The sequence below is a fragment of the Agelaius tricolor genome, unplaced genomic scaffold, assembly GCF_023055355.1.
Source record: "Agelaius tricolor isolate 1412-34295 unplaced genomic scaffold, bAgeTri1.0.p SCAF_4, whole genome shotgun sequence".
NCBI lineage: Eukaryota > Metazoa > Chordata > Aves > Passeriformes > Icteridae > Agelaius > Agelaius tricolor.
In genome coordinates this window covers 21,706,630-21,734,080 of record NW_027269264.1, presented here as the reverse complement: position 1 = coordinate 21,734,080, position 27,451 = coordinate 21,706,630, and the positions used below count along the sequence as shown (strand labels likewise).

At 40.1% G+C, this 27,451-nt stretch overlaps 2 protein-coding genes across 7 annotated transcripts; one reads left to right on the top strand and one right to left on the bottom strand.

The window, feature by feature from the left end:
- Positions 1-486: 486 nt before the first annotated feature.
- Positions 487-20,538, bottom strand: HNRNPK (heterogeneous nuclear ribonucleoprotein K). 5 transcript variants are annotated; one of them, XM_071424850.1, is made up of 16 exons: positions 20,406-20,538; positions 17,883-17,961; positions 17,708-17,786; positions 16,734-16,844; positions 15,339-15,395; positions 13,791-13,834; positions 12,835-12,907; positions 12,219-12,332; positions 11,134-11,262; positions 10,376-10,683; positions 9,956-10,010; positions 7,054-7,104; positions 3,201-3,222; positions 3,041-3,123; positions 2,433-2,602; positions 487-1,675 (listed from the first exon to the last, which is right to left on the bottom strand). In XM_071424850.1, the coding sequence occupies exons 3-16, from the start codon at positions 17,753-17,755 to the stop codon at positions 1,642-1,644; spliced, it is 1,299 nt and encodes a 432-aa protein (XP_071280951.1). In that variant the 5' UTR covers positions 17,756-17,786; positions 17,883-17,961; positions 20,406-20,538; the 3' UTR covers positions 487-1,641. The 5 variants fall into 5 exon arrangements, with proteins under 5 accessions (XP_071280951.1, XP_071280953.1, XP_071280954.1 ...); XM_071424852.1 differs by lacking the exon at positions 20,406-20,538 and adding an exon at positions 20,133-20,256 and having other exon boundaries at positions 16,734-16,831; positions 17,707-17,786; XM_071424853.1 differs by lacking the exon at positions 20,406-20,538 and adding an exon at positions 20,133-20,256 and having other exon boundaries at positions 487-1,614; positions 16,734-16,831; positions 17,707-17,786.
- Positions 20,437-25,892, top strand: RMI1 (RecQ mediated genome instability 1). 2 transcript variants are annotated; one of them, XM_071424848.1, is made up of 2 exons: positions 20,437-20,576; positions 23,127-25,892. In XM_071424848.1, the coding sequence occupies exon 2, from the start codon at positions 23,155-23,157 to the stop codon at positions 25,036-25,038; it is 1,884 nt and encodes a 627-aa protein (XP_071280949.1). In that variant the 5' UTR covers positions 20,437-20,576; positions 23,127-23,154; the 3' UTR covers positions 25,039-25,892. The 2 variants fall into 2 exon arrangements, with proteins under 2 accessions (XP_071280949.1, XP_071280948.1); XM_071424847.1 differs by having other exon boundaries at positions 20,523-20,684.
- Positions 25,893-27,451: the final 1,559 nt, after the last annotated feature.

Sequence of the window (27,451 nt, the reverse complement as noted above, 5' to 3'; positions counted from 1 at the left end):
TGACTGAGGAACGAACAAAAACGTGCTGTTGAGTTGTTGAGCTCTTTTTCTCGATCAAAACAGAAAAGCACCCCACGAAAGACGGTCCAAAACCCCTTTTGAATACATACACAAGTTGGAAGTACCCAGAGAAATTGAACCTGTTTTAGTTAACTTGCATTTTGCCCAAAACCTTAGCCTCCATTGCAGACTCTAGAATTTAGGTACCAAGCTGTGTACCAAGCTGGCTGACTTCCCACTGACTTAACCAGAGTGACGGCATTTCCTTCTACAGAATTCAGTATCACTCTGCCAAGGGAGCCAGCCTTATGCATATTTCAGGCTCCTCGCCTTTACCATGCTATTTTAAAGAGCAGCTGTATTAAAAAGGCCAAGTTCATCAACCACAAATTGGGGGAGGGGGAGACACCACAAACCAACCAACCAAAGACAATAAAAGAATCTTCGCTTAGTCTGGATCCATCATATCTCTATGTGCCACACACCTTTAAACTTTTTAGTCTGTTTTTATTCAGGAAGTGAAATTAAAACTTTAAACTATAAATACAAATGCCAAGGTATTACATGAGATATCCAGAGGCGTTATATTTTTTTTAATTTCTCACAAATAATTCTTATGGAACTCAACATACATCTGGGAAACAAGTTGAAGTTTTGCATACAATGGAAAACAAGTTACACAGTTATATCTCATCTTGCCAATTTGCAATTCCTACCTCATACAAACAAGAGCTCAGGAAACAGGTATAATTTTTTCAGTAATGGTAGAGCAACTCTGCATGAAGCAAGCTGTCTAAAACCAGGTGTACTTTACAACTGTTTACTCAGTGACATCACAAAGTTTTGAAGTATTTTATTTATATACCGTCACCAATATATATAGGTATTGCAAAGAGGGCCAAACACTTGCAAAAATGTCAAGTTTTACACATTTGCGTATTTTCACCTTTCTGCCCCCCAAACAGCAAAGCAGTCATTGTTTTCACACGATCTCTTTAATTTGTCAAAAAAACCCCACATAACTCCATCTATATGTCAAGGAAATTGAAGAGCAAGCTTAACAGCAACTCTAACTTATAAGGGAAAAAAAACCAAACTAGGTGTATCCATTTTAGTTATGACCTTATGTAGACCTGAAGAAAAATGACCACCAAGAATAGGTTCACTAAATTTATTTAAAAATCCTAAAATGTTTCTTACAAAAATGCGTTTCATTCTGCACACTGCTCTCAACAAATGCCAGGGACATGGGACCTACCACATTCTCCCCCTTCAAAGTAAGATACAGTGTACATAAAGCAGGGTGTTCACAACAATTACAGAAAAACAGTACAATTTACCACCAACAATGAACAAAAATAGAATTCATTCTCTCTGCCACTTCAAAATTTCAATGTTAGTCTCGTGCGCCCGTCCCCCCCCATGTATCTGTAAGGAACTAAAACATTACATCTGGTGTACAGCAAAGATTCCACTACACCTCAAATGCAGAACACCTATGAAGCAGAGGAATGTTGGCTTTTTAAACAGAAGCAGATAAAAAAAAAAAAAGGGTGCAGGACTCCTTCAGTTCTTCACTAGTCTTAGAAAAACTTTCCAGAATACTGCTTCACACTATAAAAAAGAAAAAATAATCTTGCATTAGAATCCTTCAACATCTGCATACTGCTTCACACTATAAAAGAAAAAGAAAAAAGCATGTATTAGAATGATGGACCATACATCTTGCATCAACATTCATAAAGCATATTAAATTACAAATTACTAACACATTTAAAAATACATAATTTTAAAATGTCAATGGCTAACAATTATATTAGTGTATTTCAGGCATAGTTAAATATTAGGAATCTAAAGCCAAACATTCCAGTTAAGATATTAAAACTGCTATAGCAGCCAGAATGTTAATACAGCAAATGCTATCTGTAGCTGTTAATATTTGGCAGAAAAGGCAAAGTACTGTCAGGAAGGTGTGAAATGCTGCATAACAGCCCCAAATCGATTTCAACTTGTCCTGTAGAGGCATGGTCTGTGCCATATGGCAGACTGTGATTTGTTGTCAATTTAGTTATCTAAAAACAACAAAATCACTAGTCTTCCACACAGAACTAGGCCAACATCCACTGAAATCTTCTATATTTTCTACAGGCTCTATGTAATTTATTACAAGTAGTTTTTTTGCAGCAGTTTTCACCACAGAAATGAGAGGACTGCTTGGTTAAGATGTCTTCCAGCAAGATTAGTTTTGAGGGTGTCTTCATTTTAATTAGAATGGAGAGCAGAAGAGAATCAAGGCAGAACTACCACTAGAGAAGTTAGGTTCAAATAGTTACTTAAAACCTGCCTTCTTAAAAGAATGATTCACAGAGGAGAGCAGTTTTATAATATACATGTCAATTTGACAGTAAGGACAACGATAAACTTTAACTTGCCTGTTCTGCAGCAAATACTGTGCATTTTGTATCTGGTCCTGTGTTCCTGTAATAGTTATTATCCGATCTTCTGAGCCTTCTAGTGGTTCATCAATTTTGATCGAAGCTCCTGACTCATGACGTATTTGTTTGATTCTCTGGCCTCCCTTTCCAATAATAGATCCTGCCAACTAGGAAGAAAGCAAAAACATTAAGTTCCTGATACAACTGCCTTTCCAAAAGCTAGAAAATTACACCACCATTTGAGTAGTTTCCACAGATTCAGTTTTAAGTGCTGCAATGGGAGCTTATTTCTTTATAGCCTAAAAGTATCCCCTGTGGTATTAATTGTATAAACACAGATGAGATTAAACTGGGAGAACCAGCTCTCATTTGCAAAACATGGGTTACAAGGACCATATCTATTACTGAGTATTAACCACAAGTAGAATTCTTTAACGTGTCTCTGAAGACAGAAACCAAACAGTCAAGCATTACACTGCTGGCAATTTAGAAACACTTGTTTTGTATTAGAAGTACTTAATCAAGCATTTTAAGTATTCTAAAAAATGGCTCTGACTTCTTTTTTAAGAGAAAGCCTGACTTGAAAGCAACTCAACTTTACTTACATCTTTGGGAATCGTTACTTGTGTTGTGATGATGGGTCCACCAAGATCTCCATATGAACCACGCCCCCCTGCATAAGAATAATCTGATTTAAGTGTATGCATCAAGCCCTTTAGTAACTATATAATGAACTACACGCAAAGGTTCTACATGAACACTTACCATAACCAGAGCCACCCTCAAACTGTAAGAGAAAAGAGAAAAAAACAATGTGAACAGCCACATTTCATTAACACATTTTTACCTTAAGCATTATATTGTTAACTTTGAGCCCATTTAATCAAACATCACAACCCTCAATCTGATAGAAATACAACAGTGTTATGCCATCAAGGGCATCCTGAGGCAAAGATGGAAGACCAGAAACAAAAAGGGTGGCTGGGAGAGATCTCATTAACCTCTGTCCAATTTGGACCAAAGGCCATCTCATGCAGGACCACAAGTTGGATGCAATGATTCTTGTAGGTCCCATCCAACTCCAGATATTCTGTGATTCTTATCCTGCCCTATCAAATCCTCTAAGAATAACACATAAAACGACAAAGAATTCCGCCATGCCAGTTTACCAAGGCAGTCTCACCATCTCAGCTTCTTGCAGACATCTGCTGATGCTGAACTACTTGTGACCTCTGTACTAAACATTAGAATACAAAATCAGGGTAGAGCCACCTTACTAATACTACAAATACAGCTCAAAAGACATTCCAGTCTCCAGTTACGGGGCTAGAAGTCTGCCCAGCAAATCGCCCAACTACATCTACACCTTTGATTCTGACCATGCTACAAACCCTTTACATCTTAGAATAAGCAATCACGACAATAATTACTTCTGTTACATCTGATCTACCATACACCAAATGTGACTGCAACCATACACCAAATGTGACACCAAATGACTGCAACGAGCACTCCTGGCTCTGTTATTTTTAGGATTTGTAAACTTGCATTTGACATCAAATTCTCATTTCATCTAATGTGTTCTAAGTGTGCAAAACCATGTATTTATACTTTGCTACAGAAGCAGAGAATAAATATATGTGGTTCTCTCAAATTCAACTTCTGAAGGAACTCTTGGGGTGTCTGAGAGGAGGCTGGGGCTACCTAAACCTGAAACTATCAGCCAAACTGATAACATCTCAGTGATAATATTTAAGAAAAGAGTAAAAAATACCCAATGTGCACTGACTGCAAGAGAGAGCAAGGATGAAAAAAGTGCTCCAGGAACTGGCATGGAGACTACCCTACAGCCCATGGAGAAAACCACACTGGAAAGGATCGTTACACTGTAGCCCACTGAGGGATGCTATGCTGAGAGCAGGTAGAAATGCCCAGAAGGAAGCCACACAGGCAAATACCTGTGCCCTGTGAGAAGACTAACACCAAATTAGTCTGTTCCTGAAGAACTGTACCACACAAAGGGGACCCACATTGGAACAGTTCCCTAAGAACTGCAGTCCACTGGAAACAGATCATTTGAGCAGCTCCATCTGTATCATTCCATGAAAGGAACCCTACACTGCAGAAGGGGAACAGTGCAGAGAGGAAGGAGCAGTGCAAGGTACAACGAACTGACTGGGAACCTACCATTCCCTACCACCCCTGCACCATTCACGGCAGAGAAATAGCAGAGTAAGGAATGAAGGAGTGAAAGCTGAGTCTGTGAAGAAGTGGAAGTGGGTGAAGGTGTTTTTCTGTTTCTCACCATGGTACTCAAAGTGGCAGTAAACCTACTCAAGCCAACTCTGTTTTGCTTATGATGTTAATTAGCAAGTGATCTGCCTGTCTCCATCGTGAGCCAGACTTTTCTGTCTTACTTTCTCCCCTCACTCTACTAAGGAAGGGACATGAGAGCAGCTGGGTAGGCCCCTGGTAATCAGTCAAGTTCATCCACTCACAAGGAGGGGCCCATAGAAGTTATAATGTAACAACTTTCCCAAAAAATATTCCTTACATTTCTTTTTGCATCAAAAAGGAAGCTATTCAGATCAAAGTGTTGAGCTTATCCTCTGTCTCTAAGCAACCTGTATTGTCTAATCATGTTACTAAGCAATACATATTATAAGACAACATAACAGAGCTCACAAGTCCAAAATACAAGACAATGAAGGACTCTGCTAAAGGTTAAACTGAGAGGCTGATCACATAGTATACTGCATACACACACATATTGCTGCTGGTATTTGCCATAGGATACCTTTTTGGACTAACTTCTTTTAAAGAAAATACCTTTCCTTGATCACATCTGCCTCTCCACATCACAAAATAATAGAATTTTACAGCAGTTGCCATGTACATAAGCTAAGAATTGACTTTTCACATGAATTAATAAAAAGTATTAATTTGGCAGCATTTTGCCATCTTCAAGACAGTGGCAACACCTGATGTATTCTCTAATTTCTACAATGGAGTGACTACATCGGTAAACAAGAAAAGGGCTACAGGTACCATGTACTTGGACTTCTGTAAAGGCTTTGACATAGTCCCCACATCCTTCCCTCCAAACTGGAGAGGGATGGAGTCCACGGGTAGACTGCTTATTGAATAGCGATAGTTACATCCAGGAGACAGTGTCAATGGCTCAGAGTTTCAACAGACATTAAGTGGTGTCCCTCAGAGATTGGCCTCCACTGGGACCAGTGCAGAGAGGAAGGAGCAGTGCAGACTATTCAATGTCTTCATCAATGACACAAACAGATTAGGTACACCTGCAGCAAGTATGCAAACTGAGTGGTGCTGTTGACAGACCTGAAAGACTGGATGGCATCCAGAGGAACCTCGTCAAGCTCCAAAAGTGAGCGCATAGGAAATATCATTCAATTTAACAAGACTAAGAGCAAGGTGCTTCACCTGAGCTGATGCAACCTCCAGTACCAACACAGGCTGGGGGAGGAACAGATGGAGAGCAGCCCTGCCCAGAAGAACTTGGGGATGCTGGCGAGTGAAAGGTGGAACATGACCCAGCAATGAGTACTTTGCAGCTCAGGGCATGGTTGCTACTCTGGGCTGCATCGAAAGGTCAAGCCTTGAGATCCCAATAGGAGTACTGCATCCAGCTCTGGGGCTCCCAACATTAAGGGCATGGATCAACTGGATTAAGTCTGGAGGAGGACCACAAGGATTATTAGAGGGATGCAGCACCTCTCCTGTAAGAGAGTCTGAGAGCTGGAATTGTTCACCTTGGAGAGGAGAAAGCTCCAGGGTGATCTTATTGTGGCCTTCCAGCTCCAAAAGGCAGCCTACTAGAAGGCTGGAGAGGAATTTTCACACAGGTATGTAGAGGAAGGACAAGGGGCAACAACTTTAAATTGAAAGAGCGTTGGTTTAGTTTAAGTATTGGAAAGAAATTTTTCACTGCGAGGGTGATGAGGCACTGGAACAGGTTGCCCAGAAATCTGTGGACTCCCAATTACTGGAAGTGTTCAAAGCCAGGTTCAGTGGACCCCTGAGCATCCCAGACTAGTTCAAGGTTCTCTACCCATGGCAGGCTGGAATTAGATGATCTTTAAGGTTACTTCCAACCAAAATCATTCTATAATTCTGCAATAACATCCCAAAACCTATCTGGTCACATTTTCAAATAGATTGATAGGTAAACATAGTTGATTCACAAATAAGTGAGAAGCTATTTTAAATATTTGTTGCTTGAAATAAAATCCCACAACATTATGGAAGTAAAACAAAACATAAATCATAAATTGATGCATCTACAGTGCATCAGTTACGGAGAAAGTTACCATTTACCCAAATGAAAATACTGTGTAAAGGAGGCAAAAGAAGCACAGAGAAGCTCCTCTATTCTCACCAGACTGCTTCATAATTCCGTATTTCTATTAACATTACCTGCCGTCAAAGGACACATCATTAAGTCTGCCCCTAAATTCAAAGTCAGAAGAATGGCTTTATAAATTTTAATAGGCACAAGTTGCCATGGACTACACTCAAAATCTCTTAAATTTGCTTTATCACTGAACTCATTCAATAAAGCAGTTTTCCAAAACAGGCTGAAAACACTCACCAGCTCTGGTGGCTGCATGTCATCACAGGCATCCACATGACACTGCATCATCTTCCAGACGCAACATTAGAGGAAGAAAGGAAATCCAGGTCATACAGACTTTTAGAGAATGTTGCAGCCAAACAGAATGCAAAGTGGTATAAAGAAACCCTTATACCATTAACAAAGACTTGAAATTATGTGATTTAGACTACTTTCAGAACTCACTGGCTTTTAATTTTACTTTGGGGCAACTCTAAATGGGCAACTTTTGTTTTCCTTCTCTTTCTATGGTATTAGCAGATTTTTTCTCTCACTAAGCAGCTCAGAAACTTTTTCCTCTCACTCAGAAGCAAGGCAAAACTTAAGCCTTCTTTTTTCATACAGACTTTTTATATTTTTACATGTATTAATTCTGCTATCTACTAAAAAAGGTTTAGTAAGATTGAAACAAGTAAGTTCAAGTGATTATGCCAATTGCAGGTTAAGCAGGAAGGACACTGCTTCTTATGTTTTACTATAATATACCTCATCCTGTTAGCAAGTAGACTAACAATCTACCACTGCCTAACCACATTACAAACTTAACTATGTTTCTAAAACATATGATATATGGCATTTCTTTCTTTCAGAATTTTACTGTTTCAACAAGTGATGTTTATTTGTGCAAAATTAGTTTCTGAACCAGGGTGTCTTGGCATAATATTTCACGTTGCAGACCAGCACTGAGTAGTTCTAGTCACTACTCAGAAGTGGAACAGAAACCAGATGACAGATGGGCTGGATAAGTCAAAGAGCTTAACTCTGACATATAATAAAAACCCCTGCATGCAGTCCTAACTGATGTCAAATTCTTTTGTAGTAAGTTTTTCTAGTTTTTAAGAGTGACCTAGGAACGTGAAATTTTGTTACTTCCTTCCAGCATCTGCACTAATAAATTGAAGAGTTGTCATACATTCTTCCTTTACTGATTTTTACATGCTCCTGATAATGAGGGTGTTAAAAAATACACAGAACTCAGGATTTTTCAGATCACCATAGCCCTTATGGTACGCAGGACTTGATCTGGAGTGTTACACACTGTAGTAGTTACATTTCTATATGCTGATAAACAAGTCTGTACTTTGGAGAAAAAGCTTCAGAACAGACTGTAAGTCAAATGAGCATTTAAACAGCAGTATGTACTTATACTACAACTTTAAGCCAGGCTAACAGACAAGTAGCATCTTAAGTGATTAAATCTGTATGCCAAGAGAAATTTACACATCTTTTAAAATCAAAATGGGTTTTTCTCATCTCAGCATTTACAAAGCTGTCAATGCTTAGGAAAAACCACAGTTCAGCATCCAGTCTTAAAGACTGTCAACTGTTCCATCTTTCTGCCTTTAGTGAAAAAGAGAACTAGCAAAAAAAAATTGGTTTTGTACAGTAAGTTTTTCCAGTATTTTTGAGATGTTCATCAATTCTTGCCTTTCATTACACCTATGTAGGACAGAATTCATGTGAAAACAGCATTTCTACTCTTTAAGAGCAGTTTTTTCCATCACAAACCACAGTAATATTGGTTTCATTTAAACTTTTAGCTACACAACAATTTTTGATGCTTGTAGCACAGGAGGACATTACTTTTTGGCATAATGCTTGAAACTGTGATGTTGTGCTCAGTGTGGAAATTTCTGCCTACACAATTTAGGATATTAGGATCATGATTAACTAAAACTAGAAATTAAATTCCATCTTTGCTGGGAAGTAGTCCTCACTTCAATGGCTATAACACTTGGTTACAAAGGAGCCAAAGTTATAAGCAGCTTCACTATGAAAAGAAATGAAATTGCTTTTTTTTTCCCATGAAAGAAACCAAGCTAGTAGAAATTCCTCCCTTGTCTATAGAAACTCATACCAATAAAGTGAAGGTCAACCTGACAGGCTAAGCCTAAGTTAAAATGGATTTTCTAGCTGAACTGAATAAAAACAGAACAAAATTAGAACAAACTACTGCCCAAGAGTCAAGCTAAGTAAGACTGTGCTCAACCAAATACCCAAAGAAGGGCAGGCTGTTAAGTTTATGTACTCTAGCACAGGCTTTATAAGCTGCTAACAGAAGAACACAATACCTTAGCCCTGAAAACATGTCATTACAGATAAGGAATCTTGGAGAGGTACTTCTCCATTCTTCCAGTTTCTTAGCAAGTAGATTAGCATGGGAAACAGGGTTTTTTTTGTGACTGCAAATATTTGTAACCGCAAATCTTTCCTTTTATTATTACTAATAAGCATATGGCATTCTTGCAATCTGGAGCTCCAGTAACTCTTAGTTCCAGTAACTCCCAAGGAGTTCATATGAAGCCCATTTAGGTAGCCAACTTCATAGCTCTTTTTCATTTTTATCTTCTACACTAATTTTGAAGAAAATAAAAAACGTGTCACCTGTTATCTTAAAGAAGGTGCCAAACAAAGCCAGAGGAGAAAAGAATATTACTACTATAGATATCCACCTCTGTTGTGATTTAAGAGCAGCTGGTAACTAAGCACTACAGAGCTGCTTGCTCACACACCCACAACCAAACCCCAGTGGAACTGGACAAGAATCAAAAGTAAAACTTACAGCTTGAGATAAGAACAGTTTAGTAACTGACAAGAATGAATGTCATACTGATTAAAAAAATCTGAAAGATGGCCAGTTCCAGAAAACCTACAGACCTGAGCACAATCAAAATCACTGAATTTTTTTGATGACAGGGAGAAAGAAAGAAAACAAAAGAGTACCATTTACATTTCAAATATTCATCCACAGGAGGACCATTTGTATGGACAAAACATATGGTTTTACTATAAGAACCACGTATGTCCTGCATGAAAGTGCATGTAGTTCAGCATGCTAACTGTACTTAGGGACACAACAGAGCAAATTTTAAACTCATACCATGCCATCGTAACGATCTCCTGGTCTGCCCCTTCGGTCATAGGACATCAGATCTCTAAAACGAAAAAGACAGTAGTATTTTAATTGTGTTACGTGTATTATAAGCTAGCTTGTTTATTCTTACCTGAATTTTCCCATTCAGGGTTCACATAAACTTAGTATCAAACTACTCTAACCAAGTACTGAATAAGAGAAGTTTCAGAACTACTGACTATAGTCCTGGCAACTTACTACATCACAGCAGGTAATTACATTTCAGTATACTTCAAAATACTCTTGTCTAATACAGGCTCAATCCTGCATAATCACTACCAGTATAGAAGCATGGAAAAATCACTGAAAATATGAATATGACTCAGATATAGAACATGAGTTCTATTATCTCCTATATTTTATATTTATAATTATCCAACAACTTACCCGCCACGAGGAGGTGGTGGAGGAGGAAGAGGAAGATTACGAGCTCTGCTGCCACCTCTAACACCACGACCTGGTGGAGGTGGTGGAGGTCCTCTGCGAGGGCTCATATCATCATAATCTCTTCTTGAGGGAGGCATAGGTCGTCCACCACGACCAGGGGGCATTCGATCAAAACCTCCTCTTCCACGCATTGGAAAGCCCACTGGCCGTCCCCTTCTATCATCAAACATCATTGTGAAGCCACCATAGTCATACGTTTCATCATAGAAATTGGGATCGTAAGGCTGGGCCCGTCCTTTAATTGGAGACTAATATAAACAAACAAAACAATTCCCCAAATCAGATATTTATATTACAACTGGCATATTTAATTACTGACACAATGCATTTGGAACATGTTCTTGATTTCACAATGCTGCCAAGAAAGGAGATGTTGATGTGCTTCCTGTGAACTTAACTATGACAGTAAAACTACTTAGATGTGGCAGACACATTTTGTTTTTCTTCCTCTTCGGATTTTTCATTCTGATCACATGCAAAGCATAAATGGCCCAGTACCACCAAAAATTGCTCATGAGGTGTACCCCAATTCTAAACAACAGGAACAGATCCCAAGGTTCGTAACTGTCCATCATTTGCTGCTGGGAAAGCACGAGGTACTAAATTTAAACCAGAAACTGAAAGACACCATTTTTCATCCCATTAACATCTAAAACATTCATGAATGCCAGTGAAAGAATAAATTTAATAAACATTACCTCAGAGATAAGATCCAAGATAATCTTGATGCACTCAACAACTCTATCAGGTTTTCCACCAATAAGCACCACTCTGTCAGTCGAATGAGGACAACACTCCTGAAAGAGCTTAATGGTGGTCTGAGTGTTCTGCAGAAAAAAAAAAAAACAAGATTATCAAATATATTTTTAAAAACTTTATAAAACCATTACAATATTTTAAAAATAGATTCAAAATACAATTAAGTTCCGACCCACTTCATTTTGCATGCTCGCTTTTGAGTTACCACACAAAATTTCAAGATTACATATTTTAAAGATCTCACTGCTCTAAATTTTGTATTAAGAAGAAAAAAACCCCAATTTTCTCCTATTTTAATTATGATGCAGCTATGATGCATCTTTTAATTAAGCATTAGAAAAAGGACTACATAACCATTGTGAGCTTACACGTAACCATTGTGAGCTGTATTAGCTTCCAAATTAAACATGCTCAGAATGCTAAGACAGCAATGTTGCTAGGATTATGTCTAGTTGTCTTGTCTTAATCCATGCAAACAAGTATTGGCTTATACCTGAACTGACCTGAAACTGCCACAATGCAAAGAAACTCAACCATGTGTTTTCAGTTCATAGAGACCATAAAGTTTTTAGAATCTTACTCTTTCACTTAAAAAAAATATGGTCTTCCAGGAGTTAGAATGAAAAAATACAAAAGCAAGCATGAAGTCTTTCCACAGTACATCTGCTGTGGAGATGGTTTCATTCTCAGCTGTTTTGTGTGTTCAACCACACAAATAATTCTACACTATGCAGCAGTTTGGTCTAAAAGGAGAAATGAATACAGTTGTAATAAAATGAAGTACTCTACCAAAAATATGTTTAACCAAGTCCTGGCCCTACCACTGACATTACTTCTGAGGGTCTGCAAGAAAATTGCAACTTCCCACAGAAATTGCAACTTCTCTGCCCCACAACATCAAAAGCATGGATGCAACACATTGAGAAGGAATTACCACACAGCAGATACTTAGATGTACCCCTTATTAACAGAAAACATTGCTTATTGAACAAAATGAAATCTCAGAATAACAGAAAGCAAGTACCTCTCTGAGTTCTTTAATTTTAGCACCTTTGACACCAATAATGCCTCCTGCCAAACTCTGGTGAATAAGAAGTCGAAGTTCGCAGTCGAAGTCACTGCCTTTGTAGTGTTGATACTGTAAATACGATGCATATAGGGAGAAGCAAATAAAGATGATTCACAAAAATTCAACATTTGGGGTTTTAAGCTTCTTCTTTATAAAAAGAATGGGGCGATTTAATTTATTGCTGAATTGTAGTTGCGTATTTCTTTTGATACAACCACAACAATTTAAACACCTCACCTCAATGTGAAGTATCACTTTTTCCTATTTTTTACATTATTTATTAAATTACACTGCACCGCTTGCTATAATGACTTAAGAAGGCATCAAACAGTGCAACACTTATTATTTGGAAAACGGGAAATGTTAAAAATATTAGTTTAATAAACAATGACAGACTTTGCCCTCTACCCAAAAAATGCCAACATGACAGCCATAATCCTTCTTTAAAAGGCTTTTGGCATTTTTCACTTTTCTAATTTCCTGTGTTTAAAAAGTAGTAAATACTCTAGAACAATCTCATTCAAAAGTTAATCTTTTCATTCTAAACAGAAGAAAATTTCAAGATAAATACCTCTTCTAAAGTAGGGATAATCTTCTTCAAGATTTCTCCAATTGTCTCTATATCTGCACTTATACTCAAGATGCTGTTGGAAGCCACAATGACAGACAATATGGAGAGGGTAGAAAAGAAAAATAGAAGTAAATTCTTTTTATCATCACGCACAACGTTTTTACAAGATTTACTACAAGGAAGAGATTACAAGTATTCCCCATTTAAAGTAAACCTGTTTGCTCAATTTACAACACATGCATCTTTGTTTATGCCCAGTATATATGCATGAGAAATTTAAGATTAGGTAGGTCTTGCAGAAAGAGAAAGACAGAATGGGCTTTTGGAAGGGCTCAAATTAAGCGGGCAAGAAACTGACGCAGAACTGAAAAGTAGAAGTGAATATTCATGTTCCCCGCCACCACTAATTAGGATACCCTCGCTATTACATTCGTAGAACTGGCACACCTTCTCATTTTAAATGTGAGGATATACAAGTGGTGAACGTTGTATCTGGAATAAGGTTATGGAACTCAGATTACTAATGGGGCCTCCAAGAAAACAAATACAAATGCAAGACAAAAAAAAGACGAAACAAATGAAAAGTGAAGGAAAGCGAACCGGAATTAGCACTTCATCAGAAATAATTATGAACAGGCAATGTTGAGGGGAGCAAGGTGGGCCACAAAGACAGAGCGAGAGACTATTTTGAACCAATCTGATTTACAATGCAGCAAATATGCAACACTTGAAGCTGTGCTCCTTCCATTGAAATAAAATTAGTGGATTGTTTGGGTGGGCAACTCACGTAAAAGTTCAGTGACAAAAAGACTTAATGGGGAAAATAAGACAGAAAACTTGAAAAAAAACAATACACCGTCTATAAGGGGATACTATTTAATTATATCAAAGGCAGGTAATAAAATACATTTCTCTCTTTCTATTCAGGCAGTGAGGCATAAACTGTTGGGACATACCGCTCGGGGCCACTGCTGTCTGGGACTGAAACACTGGCATTGTACTGCATTGGTCATTGGCGTTCGTGGATGTTGGCATTGGGCATGGGTATTCAATCGGAAGTTGTCAAGTATGGTACCCGTTTGGCAACGAGCACATTTTTGGGCATAGCCAACCAGGGTTTTCACATGGGCGTTCAGGGGCGGATGGGCCAACGTCATGGTGGGCAACGCAGGGGCAAGTCGATCCAGTACATGGGCAACGGAGATATATGGCCAAAAAAACAAGGAGAGGGAAAAGGGGGAAAAGCAATAAATTTTAATTTAATACAAACTATACTCATTACTCTCAATTAATGAAACAAGCTTAAGTTGTTCTGAAGGCTAACACAATAACGGATTGCTACACCGACTGTGGCCTAACAGTATGGACTTTAAAAATGAGTCTCTTGATCTGACTAAACTACTATTTATTTTCAATAAATGATGTTTCAGTAGCAGGCTGGCTCATGAGGGTAGACGCAAAAACTGTCGAGACTGATAGTACTAGAACCTTGGGCAAATCGGGAGTTTGTGATCCAGACCAATCTAAATTATCTGGACATAGGTGACATACTGATTTACTCAAAAAACCAAACCAAAACAAAAATCAAAACAAAAAAACCCGACTAAAAAAAACCCTAAAAAAAGAGGAACAACTAGTTGCCAAAGTTAGAGAGCATGTGTATGATTCCTGACCATTTCAACTAAAATCTCAACTCTAGTTGCAGTAGTTTATGAACGCAGTTGGAACTGATTTGTAATGGTATACTGCCAAATCTTGTGCTGGACAGAGTCTTGATTGGAAAAACCATTGAAATTGTAGCTGATGTTAAGTACAGGAGTGTAAACGAATGAAATTTAAGAAGTGTTGCCAAGTTTTATAAATACACAACATTAACGCTGAGCATGTGTCCAATCACCAGAGTCAACCCCCCTGTAAAATGTGAAAAGGCATTAAGTCATGACCATTTAAAAATACTTCCAAGTAATAGAATACAATGTTCCTTTAGTGTTTTATACTCATATTTAAGCAAGAAACCTTAATATTAATGGTTTTGTGCTTCATGTGCAAGCTGTTGAGGAACGGATGGGTGACTTCATTTTGCTTTTTTGAAGGAAGTTAAAGAATTCTTTTATCACTGGGTTAAGCCAACCACCTGCAAGGGTTTCAGCAGTACTATAACTGATGCACACATATGGGGAATGGTACTATTAAGAGTTTAAGTTTTGTCAATATTTTAATTAGGATGGTAACTCACTTCATGTTCAAGTGTGTAATTTAGCAGAATCCTATTAAAAAGTGAAGAGATTTAACATAAACCTCTCCTCCCATGCATCAGGCTGGATTTTAATTGAAACAGAAATTGAGGAACTGTTATCTACTCTGACAATCAATACAAATGGATTGTAACTTGGATGTCTATAGAGTTGAATTGCTCCCATTTCTAGAAATGCACGCAATAAAGTTTTCCATGTAGTGCTCTGAAAGAAGCAGTGTTAAATTAGTTCAAACTCATATATACTCACGTCTGTACGAAGTGCTTTAATATTTTTGCCACCTTTTCCAATCACTGCTCCAGCATTCTGGAAAACAGTTTTCAGAAGTTACATTATGACAACTCAGTACAGACTAAGTTTATGAACTCAACACTAAAAACAGTAGATCTATTTTGGCTGGCTTAAGAGGTGGGGGGAGGCATCACTTTGGCATTAAAAAAAATTACCAAAAGCTCTTACAACCACAGAACACAGCACACAAAGAAAGATAACTCAGCTTTGCCATTAATATTTCAATTCTAAAGAGAAGTTTTAGGCAATTCTGCCCATGTTGAACTTCTCATAGACTAGATCTATTAAAAAAACCAAACTAAATGAGTGTAATGCAGGACAACTATTTCCTCCATTATCTGATCTTTTTTTTCTTCCCCTTACAGAATATGTTTGCAAATTCCACTTTTAAGCTCCAAACATGTGATAATTTCAAGTGCTAGTATTGTTTTGCACATGAGTAAAGTAACTAATTTCTCAAAGCAATATAAACTGAAAAAGGCTGAAATTAATGTTAACAGCCACCAACTTCATTAAAGCCACCAACATTAACAGGAATAAACTGACAAACAGTAAAAAGTAGGAATTGGAAAACCACATTTTTACCAGGTTCTTTCAAGGATTCTACAAAAAATATTGCTTTTATTACACATTATGCTAAAGGCATGCAAAATAGTTAATAGTTACACTCCATGTATTTAATACTTAATAGTTACACTCCACGTAACTTGGCTATTGGTCAGAAATGCTACACAGAGTTCAGACAACAGTCTTTCACACCAACACCAAAGACTGAGATACTTCAGAACATATAAATCATCTGTAGCAACTGGAAACACCAGAGCAAATTCATACACAGCAACTTGAATTATTTACACTTGTCAACAAAATCACTGCAATCCCTGAAGAACTACTCCCACATTTCTTCCTGTTGATATAGTTGAACAACTTTAGTAGATCTATTTGAGAGAATGACTAAAATCTTAAGTTCTCATCGCACATATTTAATCTAAAAGCACTTATTTATAATCCTCTAAAAACCTTCTTCTTCAAAGACTCACATACAGTCATTCCCCCAAAATAGCTACCCTCCACTCAAATGTACCTTAGACTCCTTACTGCTCTACTTCTTAGCAAGTATATATTTTTAATAAACCCTGTATTGATACTTAGGGACTTACCCTTTTAAGAGAACCTGGAGGACAATTCCATTGCAATACCCCTACAGCTACCATTCCTATATACTGAAAATTAATCTAGTAAGTTACCTCATTTCAAAAAAAGCACATAATCTCTCTATACTTCCATCTCACCACACACTTTGTCACCACCATCTTGAACAATGCTACACACGAAGAAAGTAAAAAAGCGTACTTTGCTCTGAAGCAAGATGCGCAGTTCAACCATCTCATCAGTATTCCGAGATCTTTTGAAGGCCTGCTCTTCCTCCATATCTTCTGCAGGACGTTTGCCTGTAGAGAGGTCCATAGGGGGAAACATAAACATTTATTTAACTTTCTAAGTCATAATGAAGTGGAACACATGCCAAACTTATGCTCTGTACTATTAATACATTCATTCCTATTAGCACAAAACTAATTACAGTTAATGCTCTATTCTGAGCATCCTCAGCACAGAAACCAGTCTTCACGTCAACAGCTTTCTTACTAATTAACAACTGAAAATTCATCTAAAAATCTATGAACTATGGCTTAAATGAGAATGCTGCACATAGTCAGTAAGAAATTCACGACATTTTAGACACATCCAAAGGAATGGATCATCACCCACTTAGTACTTATTTAAAATTTCAATTGGGGAAAACCTTTCAGGCATAAAGCTCAAATGTATTTTGTCCGACACTGAAATACTGGTGAAATAACAGCAAAGTAGCACTTCAAATGTTCTGGGAAAAAATGGCACGAATCAACAACAATAATGCCCAAACATGCCTGGTAATTCCCAAGAAATTTTCCATTAAGCTCTTAAGCAATATTTCATATATTCGTACCCCTGCATGTAACTGTTACAATGAACAAAATGCAATGAACAGATATGCCCTATAGCATTCATACATATTCACGTTCTTCATACACCTATGAAATATTTTTCAACATTTAGTAATAACTTTCAGTTCTCATGTCTAAAACATATCAACAGAAAGATTATATATTTATGCTTCAAAAGCATGTGTAAAGATACATTAATTAAAATAGGAGACAATGCAGAACACAAAACTACTGCTGATGCAAACATATAGTAAAGGTAAATCATTATAAAATTCTTTGAAATACTAAAATTTTAAAGAGAGTCTTTCTAAAAATGAATAGTCCTTTAAAAAATTTACCATTTGTCTCTGTGTTGGTAAAGGTCTCCTCCTGTTGTTCAGTCTCCATTGCCTTTTTTTCTTATGTAGGCAAGCAAAACCTGTTGAAAAATAAAGACAGTACATTTTTTTTGTAAAAAGACAAACTGTACCTCATGCTAAAGTGAAAAAAATAAATGCCTGCTGCTAGAACTTACCACTGTTATATATCCTTGCTGACAAAAACTCAAGTATTCTGGGCGGGATCAAAATCCAACAGCCTATTGCTTCAAGAGCCTATGAAAACAGCATAAATCAGTTGTGAGTCTTCCCACGTTGTGAGTCTGATTCTGCTACAGTCAGAAACCAAGGGGTTGACCTAAACTATTGCTGCAATTTTTTTTCCTTATAAAAGAAAAACCATAGCCAAGCCAAACACACCATGAAGAGAAGTTGGTGAAATCTGTAGACCTACATAAACCCTTAATGTCTGAATTACACTTCTTGGGCACACACAAGTTTTAAGTAACCACATAATCTCAACATTATAAGATATGTGCCTTGGTTTCTCTTTCTAAAGGGCACTACACCAAAATCTGGTCCTGCTATTTAGGCCAACACTATTTACACTTAATAAAAATTCCTGTTACGATAATCATCAGCATTTGTTTTACAAATTCTCTACTAGCACGCATTTGAGCATGTGTTCCTCTCAAGTATAATTAATTAATAAAATGACAACTTCCAACTACACTAAAATAATGTCTTTTTAAAAATATCACCCTCTGCAGTTATATACAACCCACTGCGTGCACACCCCCCCAAAACCTCCAAAATCACCTCTACTTCACTACAATTTTCTGAAACAGTCTGTGACCTGCTTTTAGTGACTAAATCACATTAGCGAGAAGCATAAATTAAAAAAAATTCAACTTACTATCATTAAAAATGTGATTTACAAATACAGCCAAACAATCACATATTTCCCTTTGCATTCCATTAACTTCCACTGCCTCAACAAACAGCAGGCACTCATTCTTGTATCCATAATCGGCGGAGAGAGAATGGGGGTGGGGAAGAAGCTGATTCTAACTTATTAAACGTAGTCTCAGACAGCTATGTAATTGCTGCCCGGCTTGTAGGGGCTATAAGCAGGCTCTGTCTTCCCAACACATGCCGGCATTTCCACGTATTTGAAGCGGACTAACGGGCACGCACAAGTTTAGTAATAGCGGGATCTCAGACAAGACACTGCCAATATTGCGCTGTTACGTGGACGGGCGGTAAGGAAGACATGGACAAAGTGAAACAGCCCTTTCAGACACCGGCTAATCTACTTCCAACTATCCCAAGAATTTTAAGGCAGCGGGGAGCTAACTGTGATCAGCTGCAGTGACCATTCGCGGCTTAGTCTCTCCTAGTCAAGCTTCCCCATACGTCATGTGTTCTCAGTAATCTTGCTCAGCTAGGTAAATCGAGGACATTCACATTACGAATAAAGTCAGGTTCTCTATAAACACCGAAGGGCTAAAGCACACACGAGAGGTGGAACCAGCGACCACAGACCTAAGAGGTGAGGAACGTAAGAGCGCCTCCAAGGCGCAGCGGCGCTTCCCGCCTGCCCCTCTCTTCGCCCCCTCCAGCCGCCCGCCCAGCGCGGGGGGGACAGGGGCGAGCGCGGCGGCGCTGCTGCGGCACCCCCGCGGAGGAGCAACGGAAATGGCGCCCTCCGAAATGGCGCCCGCCAACCCGCTGCGAGGCGGAGCCGGGAGCGGAAGGGCCGCCGCCACCACCACGCGGCCGCGGAGAGCGTTACCCATCCCGGCCCGAGCGGACACAAAGGAGGTGCCCGCCGGCTCTAAGCCCGGCGCAGCGGGCGGGGCAGGGTCAGCCCTAGTGCTACGGGCACTCCGCCCTTCCCCTAAAGCGGCACGGCCGCGATGCGGAGCCTCCGCCCCCCGATCCGCCTCTGCGGCCGCTTCCGCGCAGGCCGCGGCCCGGAGCACCCTCGCTGCGCCCATCATAATCCCCCACAGAAGCTCTCCCTAGGCACAGTTGCCTGGGGCGGGCGCGGGAAAGCGGCAGCGGCCGCCGCACCCCTGCCCTTGGAGCGCACCCGCCGGTGCTGCGAAACGCGCGCTGTCCCCGCGGGGCAACGGGGACAGAGGCCACCTTAGGCCCCTCAGCAATAGCTGAAGTGGCCACACACCACTGTCCTCCATGCAGTGTTTTCCTCGCTCTACCGCCAACCCCACGAAAGACCTATGGCCACGGCAGCCCTCGGCGGTTGAGGCCCCACGACAGGAGACACAGGCCGTCTCGCACCGCTGTGTCACGCCGCGCCGCCAAGCGGAGTCTATCGGCGGCTCCACCGGCCCAGACAAGGCCTTAACCGGCCTGTGTCCTTCTCCCACCCCCCCTTCCCTCCTCGCCGGCCCCGGCCGCACGGCGCCGCGGGCTGCGCGTACCTGCGCCCGCCGCCGGCCCCGCCGCGTACGGGAGAGAAAGGGGAGCAGCCTAGGACTCCGACGCACACATCCACCAGCGCCACCCGCGATTGGCCCCGCCACCGCCCCCCGTGCGGCGCCGCCGCCGCCTCGTTGGGTGAAGCCGCTGCCCGTCAGCACAGGAGGCGGCGCCGCGACCCGCACCGCCCTCCGTGAGGAAAAGGATGAGACGGGTCCGGGGAAAGGGTGGCGCCGCTAGACCCGTGCCGCGGCCGGCTGGTCTGCCTTTCCTACCTGGGCTGCGGGAGTGGCGCGGGCAGCGAGCGGGCGGCCCAGAAAAGCGGGAGCGGCTGCGGCCAGAAGGCGAGAAAATGGCGGCCCCTAAAACCCCGCCTTGTGCGTGCGCCCCGGTGCCGGCTGTAGCGAGACTCTCGCGATGATTCCACGCACGCCTCCGATTGGCTGGTGGGTGCTCGCGGCGGTTTCGGGGAGCGCGGGCTTGGGCGCAGCCCGGTCCCTCAGGCCGGCGGCAGCCGCGGCCGCCGCGCTGCCACCGCTTGCTCGCTCGCCCCGGTGAGTTGGAGCTCTCGGCCCCTCCGAGGGGCTGCGAGGTGCGGCGTGTCCTCATTCAGGTCTTCCTCCTTCCCCCATCTCTGCTTCCCTTCCTCCCTCAGCCCTTTCACCTCCTCTGTTGAAAGCTGGGGCTTTGCTTGGACTAACTAGGCGGTATCTTCCGAGTGGTGGATCTTTTGGGGAGAGCTTGGAGGCAGGGTGTTCTTTTGTTCACTTTAAAGGTCAAAAATACTCCAATAAACACAACAGAACCCACACCTGGTGTTTCTTAAATATTCTTAGTGTAGGTTTTGTTTTCGTTGTGTCCTGTAGAGGGATTGAGCTACTCGGTCGCCCTTTCTAAGGGATTGAACATGATCCATGCGCAGTTAGGCAACTTGGTATCTTTTCAATATTTATAGTAGTGACATGGATGCAGGATTTGAATGCATCTTTAGCAGGTGTGCTAGCGATACCGGGTTGGGAGGTGCTACTGACTTTCTTGATGGAGAAGAGCCTTGCAGAGGGATTTGAAATAGATTGGAGCGCTGGGTAATTATCAGTGGCATGAAATTAATTAATTAAACAAGAACAAATTAAACAAGAACAAATCCAGATTCTGCCCCCTTGGATGGAGACCCGGGCACCAGTAGAAGCTGGGCAGAGGAGTGTGTTTGAGCAGTATAAGCTGGGAGAGGAGTGTGTGTAGAGCAGCCCTGCCAAAGGGATCTGGGGGTGCTGGTGGGCAGCAGCTCAGGGTGAGCCAGCAGTGTGTGCCGGGCAGCCAGGAGGGCAAACCCCATCCCGGGGTGCAGCAGACACAGCATCACCAGCTGGGATTGGGATCATCCCGCTGGATCCAGCCCTGGTGCGCCTCACCCCGAGTCCTGTGTGCAGTGCTGGGCCCCACACTCTGAGAAGGGTGGGAAGAAGGTCCTGGAATGGTCCAGAGGAGGACAACAGAGCTGGTGGCAGGGCTGGAAGGCACATCCTGTGAGGAGGGGCTGAGGGCTCTGGGTTTGTCTGGGCTGGAGAGAAGGAGGCTCAGGAGTGATTTCATTGCTCTGTACAGCTCCCTGGGCAGGGGACCTAGAGAGGGAATGCTGCTGTGTTCCTGTCATCCAGCAACAGATGTGGGAATGATTCAAAGCTGCATCAGGGAAGTTCAGTCTTGACAATAGGAATAATATCTTTACCAAGGACAATAAAGCTGGTGCAAGGCCGAGAGAGTAAGTGGTGTTAGGAGTGGTTGAGGAAGCAGGGGTGGAGAAAAGGAGGCTCAGGGGAGACGTTATTGGTCTCCACAATCTACTTGAAAGGAAATTGTTGTAAGCTGGGGGTCAGTCTCTGAAATAGACCTTAGGTTGTGCCAAGAGAAATTCAGGTTGGACATCAGGAAATTCAGGTTGGACATTCAGGAATTTTTCACAGAATGCGTGTTTAAGCAATGATGGAGTCACCATCCCTGAAATTGTTCAAGAAGTGATTGGACATGGCACTTGGTGCCATGATCTAGTTGGCATGGTAGTGGTGTTCAGAGTGAACTCAATGATCTTGGAAGTCTTTTCCAATCTGAATTATTCTAGTTCTAAGAGCATGATCAAACACTGAAACAGGCTTCCTGTAGAAGTGGCTGATGCCCTAAACCTGTTAGTTTCTAAGATGTATCTGGACAATATCCTTACTAACGTGCTTTTATTTTTGGTCAGCTCTGAATTTTTCAGGTGGTTGGACTAAATGATCATTCAGAGTCCATTCCAACTGAAATACTTCTGTTCTACTCTGCTTGTGCAGAACTACTTCCTAAACTAACAAGGAGTTAGAGTTTATTAGCCACTGATGTCCTTGATAGCTGCCAAGACTTGGCACTTATGCAGCCAAGTCCTGCACTGGGTCTCCAGATAACAATGTTTCAAAGCCAGCTTTCTGTTGTCGGTACAAAGCTTTCAGTCACGGACTGAAAGTCACTCCTCTGATATAGGTGTTGATACACCTCAGCTTGGTTCTATAGATCCTCTTCTGTTCCTAACAGTGCTGGTGAAGTGGGAGAGTAACATCCCAGGTCAATTTCTAAAGTAAGCTGTGTGTTAACAGAAAGAATACCATAAAAAAAGAGGAAATATATTTTAAAACCTACTGCTCTTATAGTTTGGGTTTTTTGTCCATTCACTTTCAATCTATAAGAAAAGAGTTTCATTTATATGTTTCTAGTTTAATAAACAGAAAAGTGAGGTTGCTTGTATAAGTCTCCATGCTTTTCTTATATTTTGCACATAACTTTTATGCTGATAATTGCACATATGTTCTATGCTGATTGAAACGTTAAATGTTGGAAATGCCTGTGAATTTTTTTGTCTGTAGAAGTGTTTTTAATTTAAATTTTTTTATGCAATATAAGCATGAAACTTGTAATAATTTCAGTTTTTGTCAGAAGATTAAATGTCTTTTTGGATTCAATTTTAGGGAATTCCGTATCTGACCATAAAAGAAAATGTCTACATCTAGCATTGTTGCAAGAGTGGAAACCTGGCTTTCATCCACATGGCACGTGAAAGTTCCTTTAACATGGCTGGAAGCATGTATTAATTGGATCCAGGAAGAAAATAGTGGTAGTAATTTAAGTCAAGCTCAGATTAACAAGCAGGTATTTGAGCAATGGCTTCTTACTGATCTGAGAGACTTGGAATACCCCATTTTGCCTAACTGCATCTTAGATACTCCCAAAGGAGAGTTATCAGGCTGCTTCTCCTTACAGATTGATTCACTGGTGGATGTTAGCCAGCCAGCATATTCTCAGTTGCAGAAGCTAAGAGGGAAAAGCACTGTAAATGAAGAAGTGACAGCCAGTACTCAGACATTTCAGAAGCCCTGGGAAGCAAAGCCGACTCGAATGCTGATGCTGCAATTAACAGATGGCGTACATCAAATTCAGGGCATGGAGTATCAACCAGTGCCCGTTCTCTGCAGTAATCTTCCTCCTGGAACAAAAATCACTGTACAGGGCAATATTGCATATCGTCTTGGAGTTCTTCTGCTTAAACCAGAAAATGTGAAACTGTTGGGTGGTGAAGTTGATGCTCTTCTTGAAGATTATTGTCAGGAAAGAGTCCTTGCTAGATTAATTGGAGAAGCTGAAAACCCTAATTCTGTTGGACAAGCTGGACATGAACAGATTTTTTCAAGGCCTGTGGATGAGTTAGAACAAACTCTTGGCCCTTCAGATGAAGAGCTTTTAGCCAGCCTTGATGAAAATAATGAATTTACTTTAAACAAAATAACATCTTTAGAAAGTGGATACTGTAGTAGAAGCAACAATTTTAATACAGCGTCAGGTTCACTGAGTGCACACAATGGAAATGTTTTGCTACAAAAATCTGGAAGTCCTTTGCCTCACTCAGATGAACAAGTTTCACCTCCCATAGAATATGCTGATGGCTTTTTAAATGACTTTCCTTTAGAAGATGACTTTCTTCTGGAAGAAGAGATGCAAAGAGAGATGGAAGATGTGCCACCAGTGGAGATGAACAGAAACATCGGTTTAATTACTGGCAGACTTCCACATACATCTAGAAATTCCTGCAATTCATCTTTAAATGGCACTGGTGAAGAAGACAATGTGAATGAAAGAGATAAGCCCAGGGAAGCTATCAGCAATGAAAAGAACATGAGAAGAACAATATTTGATGAAGATGGAAATAGCATTAGTAACTTTTTGCCGCAGAAGGGCTTACATGAGACCTGCAGTTCATCAGCATTTTCTTTGGAAACTCCTCCTGAAGAGGGGCAGAATTATACAGACCTAGATGAGAGCAGATGTAAACACCAACACACTTCTGACAGCAGGGTATTAAATGATGATGCTGTATTTTCCTTAAAAATGGATCCAGAAGGAGATCAGCAAAGACCTGATTCACAGATGTTTCCTTCCAAGGCAGTAGAGACACATTTAGATTTAGATTCTCCACCTTTCACATATATTTCCCTTCTCCTTGCAAAAAAACCAGAAACTGTTAGACTTCTGAAAGTTAAATGTTTTATTGTCACTCTTACTGGAAACCTCACAAAAAGCAATGGTTCCTGGGGTATAAAGGCAAAAATTTCTGATGGCTCTGCTTATCTTGAAGTAGACTTTGCTGATGATATTCTGACAAGTTTCATTGGCTTTTCAGTGCCTGAGATTAATGAGCTGAAAAAGGATCCTGCTTTACGTCTAAAACTTAAGGATGGTTTAGAGAAATGTCAAAAGCAGCTGATAGATCTTTGTTGTTTGATGACCATTGAGTTTAATCCATTTCAGTCTAAAGCTACGGTATTAATTCTCCAGGATGCTGATGCTAGGCATCTAGAACAATTGAAGAAACGTTTGAATAAATAATATGTGCAAAATTCCAGACTATAGATTGGGAAATGTTAAAGTCAGATTTCCCTTGAAGAATTCTTTAAAGTTAAACTTCAAGTTAAGTGGTGTGTCTTTTATCAGTAATTATAATGTAAAAGTGAGACAAGGAGATGACTCATTGGAGCAAAACTGGGCAGATTGCTTTGTATGGTGACAGTATTGGAATAAAATTTCGAATATTTGTGTCTTCACCTTTTCATTCTGCAAAATCCTGCGCATTCTAGACTGGTAATCTTGAGTAGCAGAATTTGTCAATAAATGTATAACAATGAACAAACCATCTTGCTCTTTTACTTTTTCAGGCACTTACCTGATTTTTAAAAGAAAGGTACAGGAGACTCAGTTTTTTTTTTGGAGAAAATCAGTTTGATAAATTTAAATCAAATACAGTCCCTTCTGTCTATGCCAATCTGAAGACTCAAATCTATATTCACTGTGCAAAAACCTAAAGTATAGAGACATGAAAGATTGTCTTCTAAATATTCAGGTGTGAGGGAAAAAAATCCAATCCTATGAAAAAAGGAGATTTTAAAACCCTCTATATTTTTACAAATAACTTAAAAGAAAGCCAAGTGTTTTAAGGTGTTTATTAGCAGAAAATTACTATAATATATGGGGATTCTATTTTTGTCACATTAATGTTAATCATTGCTAGTAGTTTTGAAACCAGAGGCAACTCATTCATTAACTCTTATAGTTACTTGACTACATGTGTAGTCAAATATTTTTGCTGTGCACATGTTGTATAGTATACTTACTGCTGGTTTTAATTTTGATTGATTTTTTAAAATTTCTGCTTCTAAAATAATATATTAAAGTTTTCATTTAAATTTTGGTGGATGCTGCTTAGTCACTTTGAAAGAAAAATAAATATTTTATTGAGTGTACAGAGTATAAGAAATTATTTTATTAAGTTTTTCATTCTTCTATTTGCTTCTTCCCATTCTTTTCCCTTCGCCCGTTTTTTGATTTGTTTTGTCTTGGGGTTTTTTGTTTGTTTTTTCCTTTGGTTGGTTGGCTTGAGTTGGGTTCCTTCTCTGTAGATTCAGAAGAATTCATATTCTGGCAGGAATAGGGGAACAGGAGCAGTCTGCCCAGCATTGGCAGTGTTTGCAAAGAATGTAAAATTGGTGGCTGGGAGAGGGATTTTTTTTTTTTAAATGACCCATCATTATATTTTTTCAAAGCCTTTTCTTTCTCTGAGCAATGTCTGTTAGGCCATTGAGATTTGCTGTGACAAGTTGTCAGTATAGCTTACTGCTCAATCCCAAATTGAGAACCATGCTTTAAGACTCAAGGAAAACTAGAGGTGATTTGCCAAGTAAGGTAAAAATGGAGGAAGGTAGAGCATGAGACATCTTGAGGGTTTTTATGCTTGAGGTGTAAGGGAGTTTAGGCTTTTTTTTTATAAAGACAACCATCCCTGTGTCCCTTTCTTTCCTTGCCCCTCCCACTTTGAAGAGAACCTGAGGAAATTAAAAACCTCATGGGCCACCTCTGGGTTTCTTTTCTGAGGATTTTGGGAGCAGTACATTGTTTAAAACTATAACAGCAAAAGCTTTGGCCTGTCTGGAACCTACATTACTGGATCTTGAGTTACAGTTTCAGAAAAAATTGCTTGTTAGTAGGAGACTGACCAAGCTTCATTTCATGTAAACCTTGTAGATGTTAACAGAGCTGACTGTAAACCTTCAATGCTGTTTTGTGGAAATATTTCTCCTATAATGAGTTAGGAAACTTCCTTTGAAGTTTTTGTTTTAGCATGTAAGAGGATAGGAGTCTTCAGACTTCAAATAGCACAAATAATCCATAGTTTTTTATTCTGCTTGTGCAAAGCAAGAGTCATATTATTCAAACTGCAAAATCAAATTAAGTGTTGTGTTTGGTTTAGATGATGAAGTCACACCTGCCCCTCTTTTTTTGCATTTGCATTAATATTTAGCCATCTCTGCTACAATAATTGCATGTACCTTCTGTTATCTTTCTCCCTCCCCCACCTTCCCACCTTAAAGGCAATGTTACTTGTCTGACTTTTTCTTCTCCCCCTTCCCCATTGTCCTTGTCTTCACTTGCAACATGTGCTCTCTGGAAAGCCACTGTCATGCCTGTGGTCCAGTGCAAGCAAGAAGAACTCAATAAAGGTGTTTACAGCATGACTGCTGTGCAGATATTTCAGTACAATTTTCTGGTGTATAAGGTTTCCAGATCTGTGTTCAAGCTTTTAGAATTAATGAGAAATATTGCATCGTTTTTCCAACAAGAAAAGGAATTCAATTAGTTGTATTGAAAGAGCATGCTTATTTAAGAGCTGATTTCAAGCAGAAAATGGTTTGTGTGGTTCTGCATAGCAGTCATTGGTTCTTGCCTTAACCACTTTGTCCGCTCTCAG

Excerpts from the sequence above, each read along its gene's own strand:
- RMI1 (XM_071424848.1), top strand. The coding sequence starts at position 23,155 with ATGTCTACATCTAGCATTGTTGCAAGAGTGGAAACCTGGCTTTCATCC.
- HNRNPK (XM_071424850.1), bottom strand. The coding sequence starts at position 17,755 with ATGGAGACTGAACAACAGGAGGAGACCTTTACCAACACAGAGACAAAT. Across the intron at positions 10,684-11,133 it reads TCTTGGATCTTATCTCTGAG|TCTCCAATTAAAGGACGGGC; the intron begins GTAATGTTTATT and ends TGTTTATATTAG. Across the intron at positions 7,105-9,955 it reads GAGATCGTTACGATGGCATG|ATGATGCAGTGTCATGTGGA; the intron begins GTATGAGTTTAA and ends TGCGTCTGGAAG.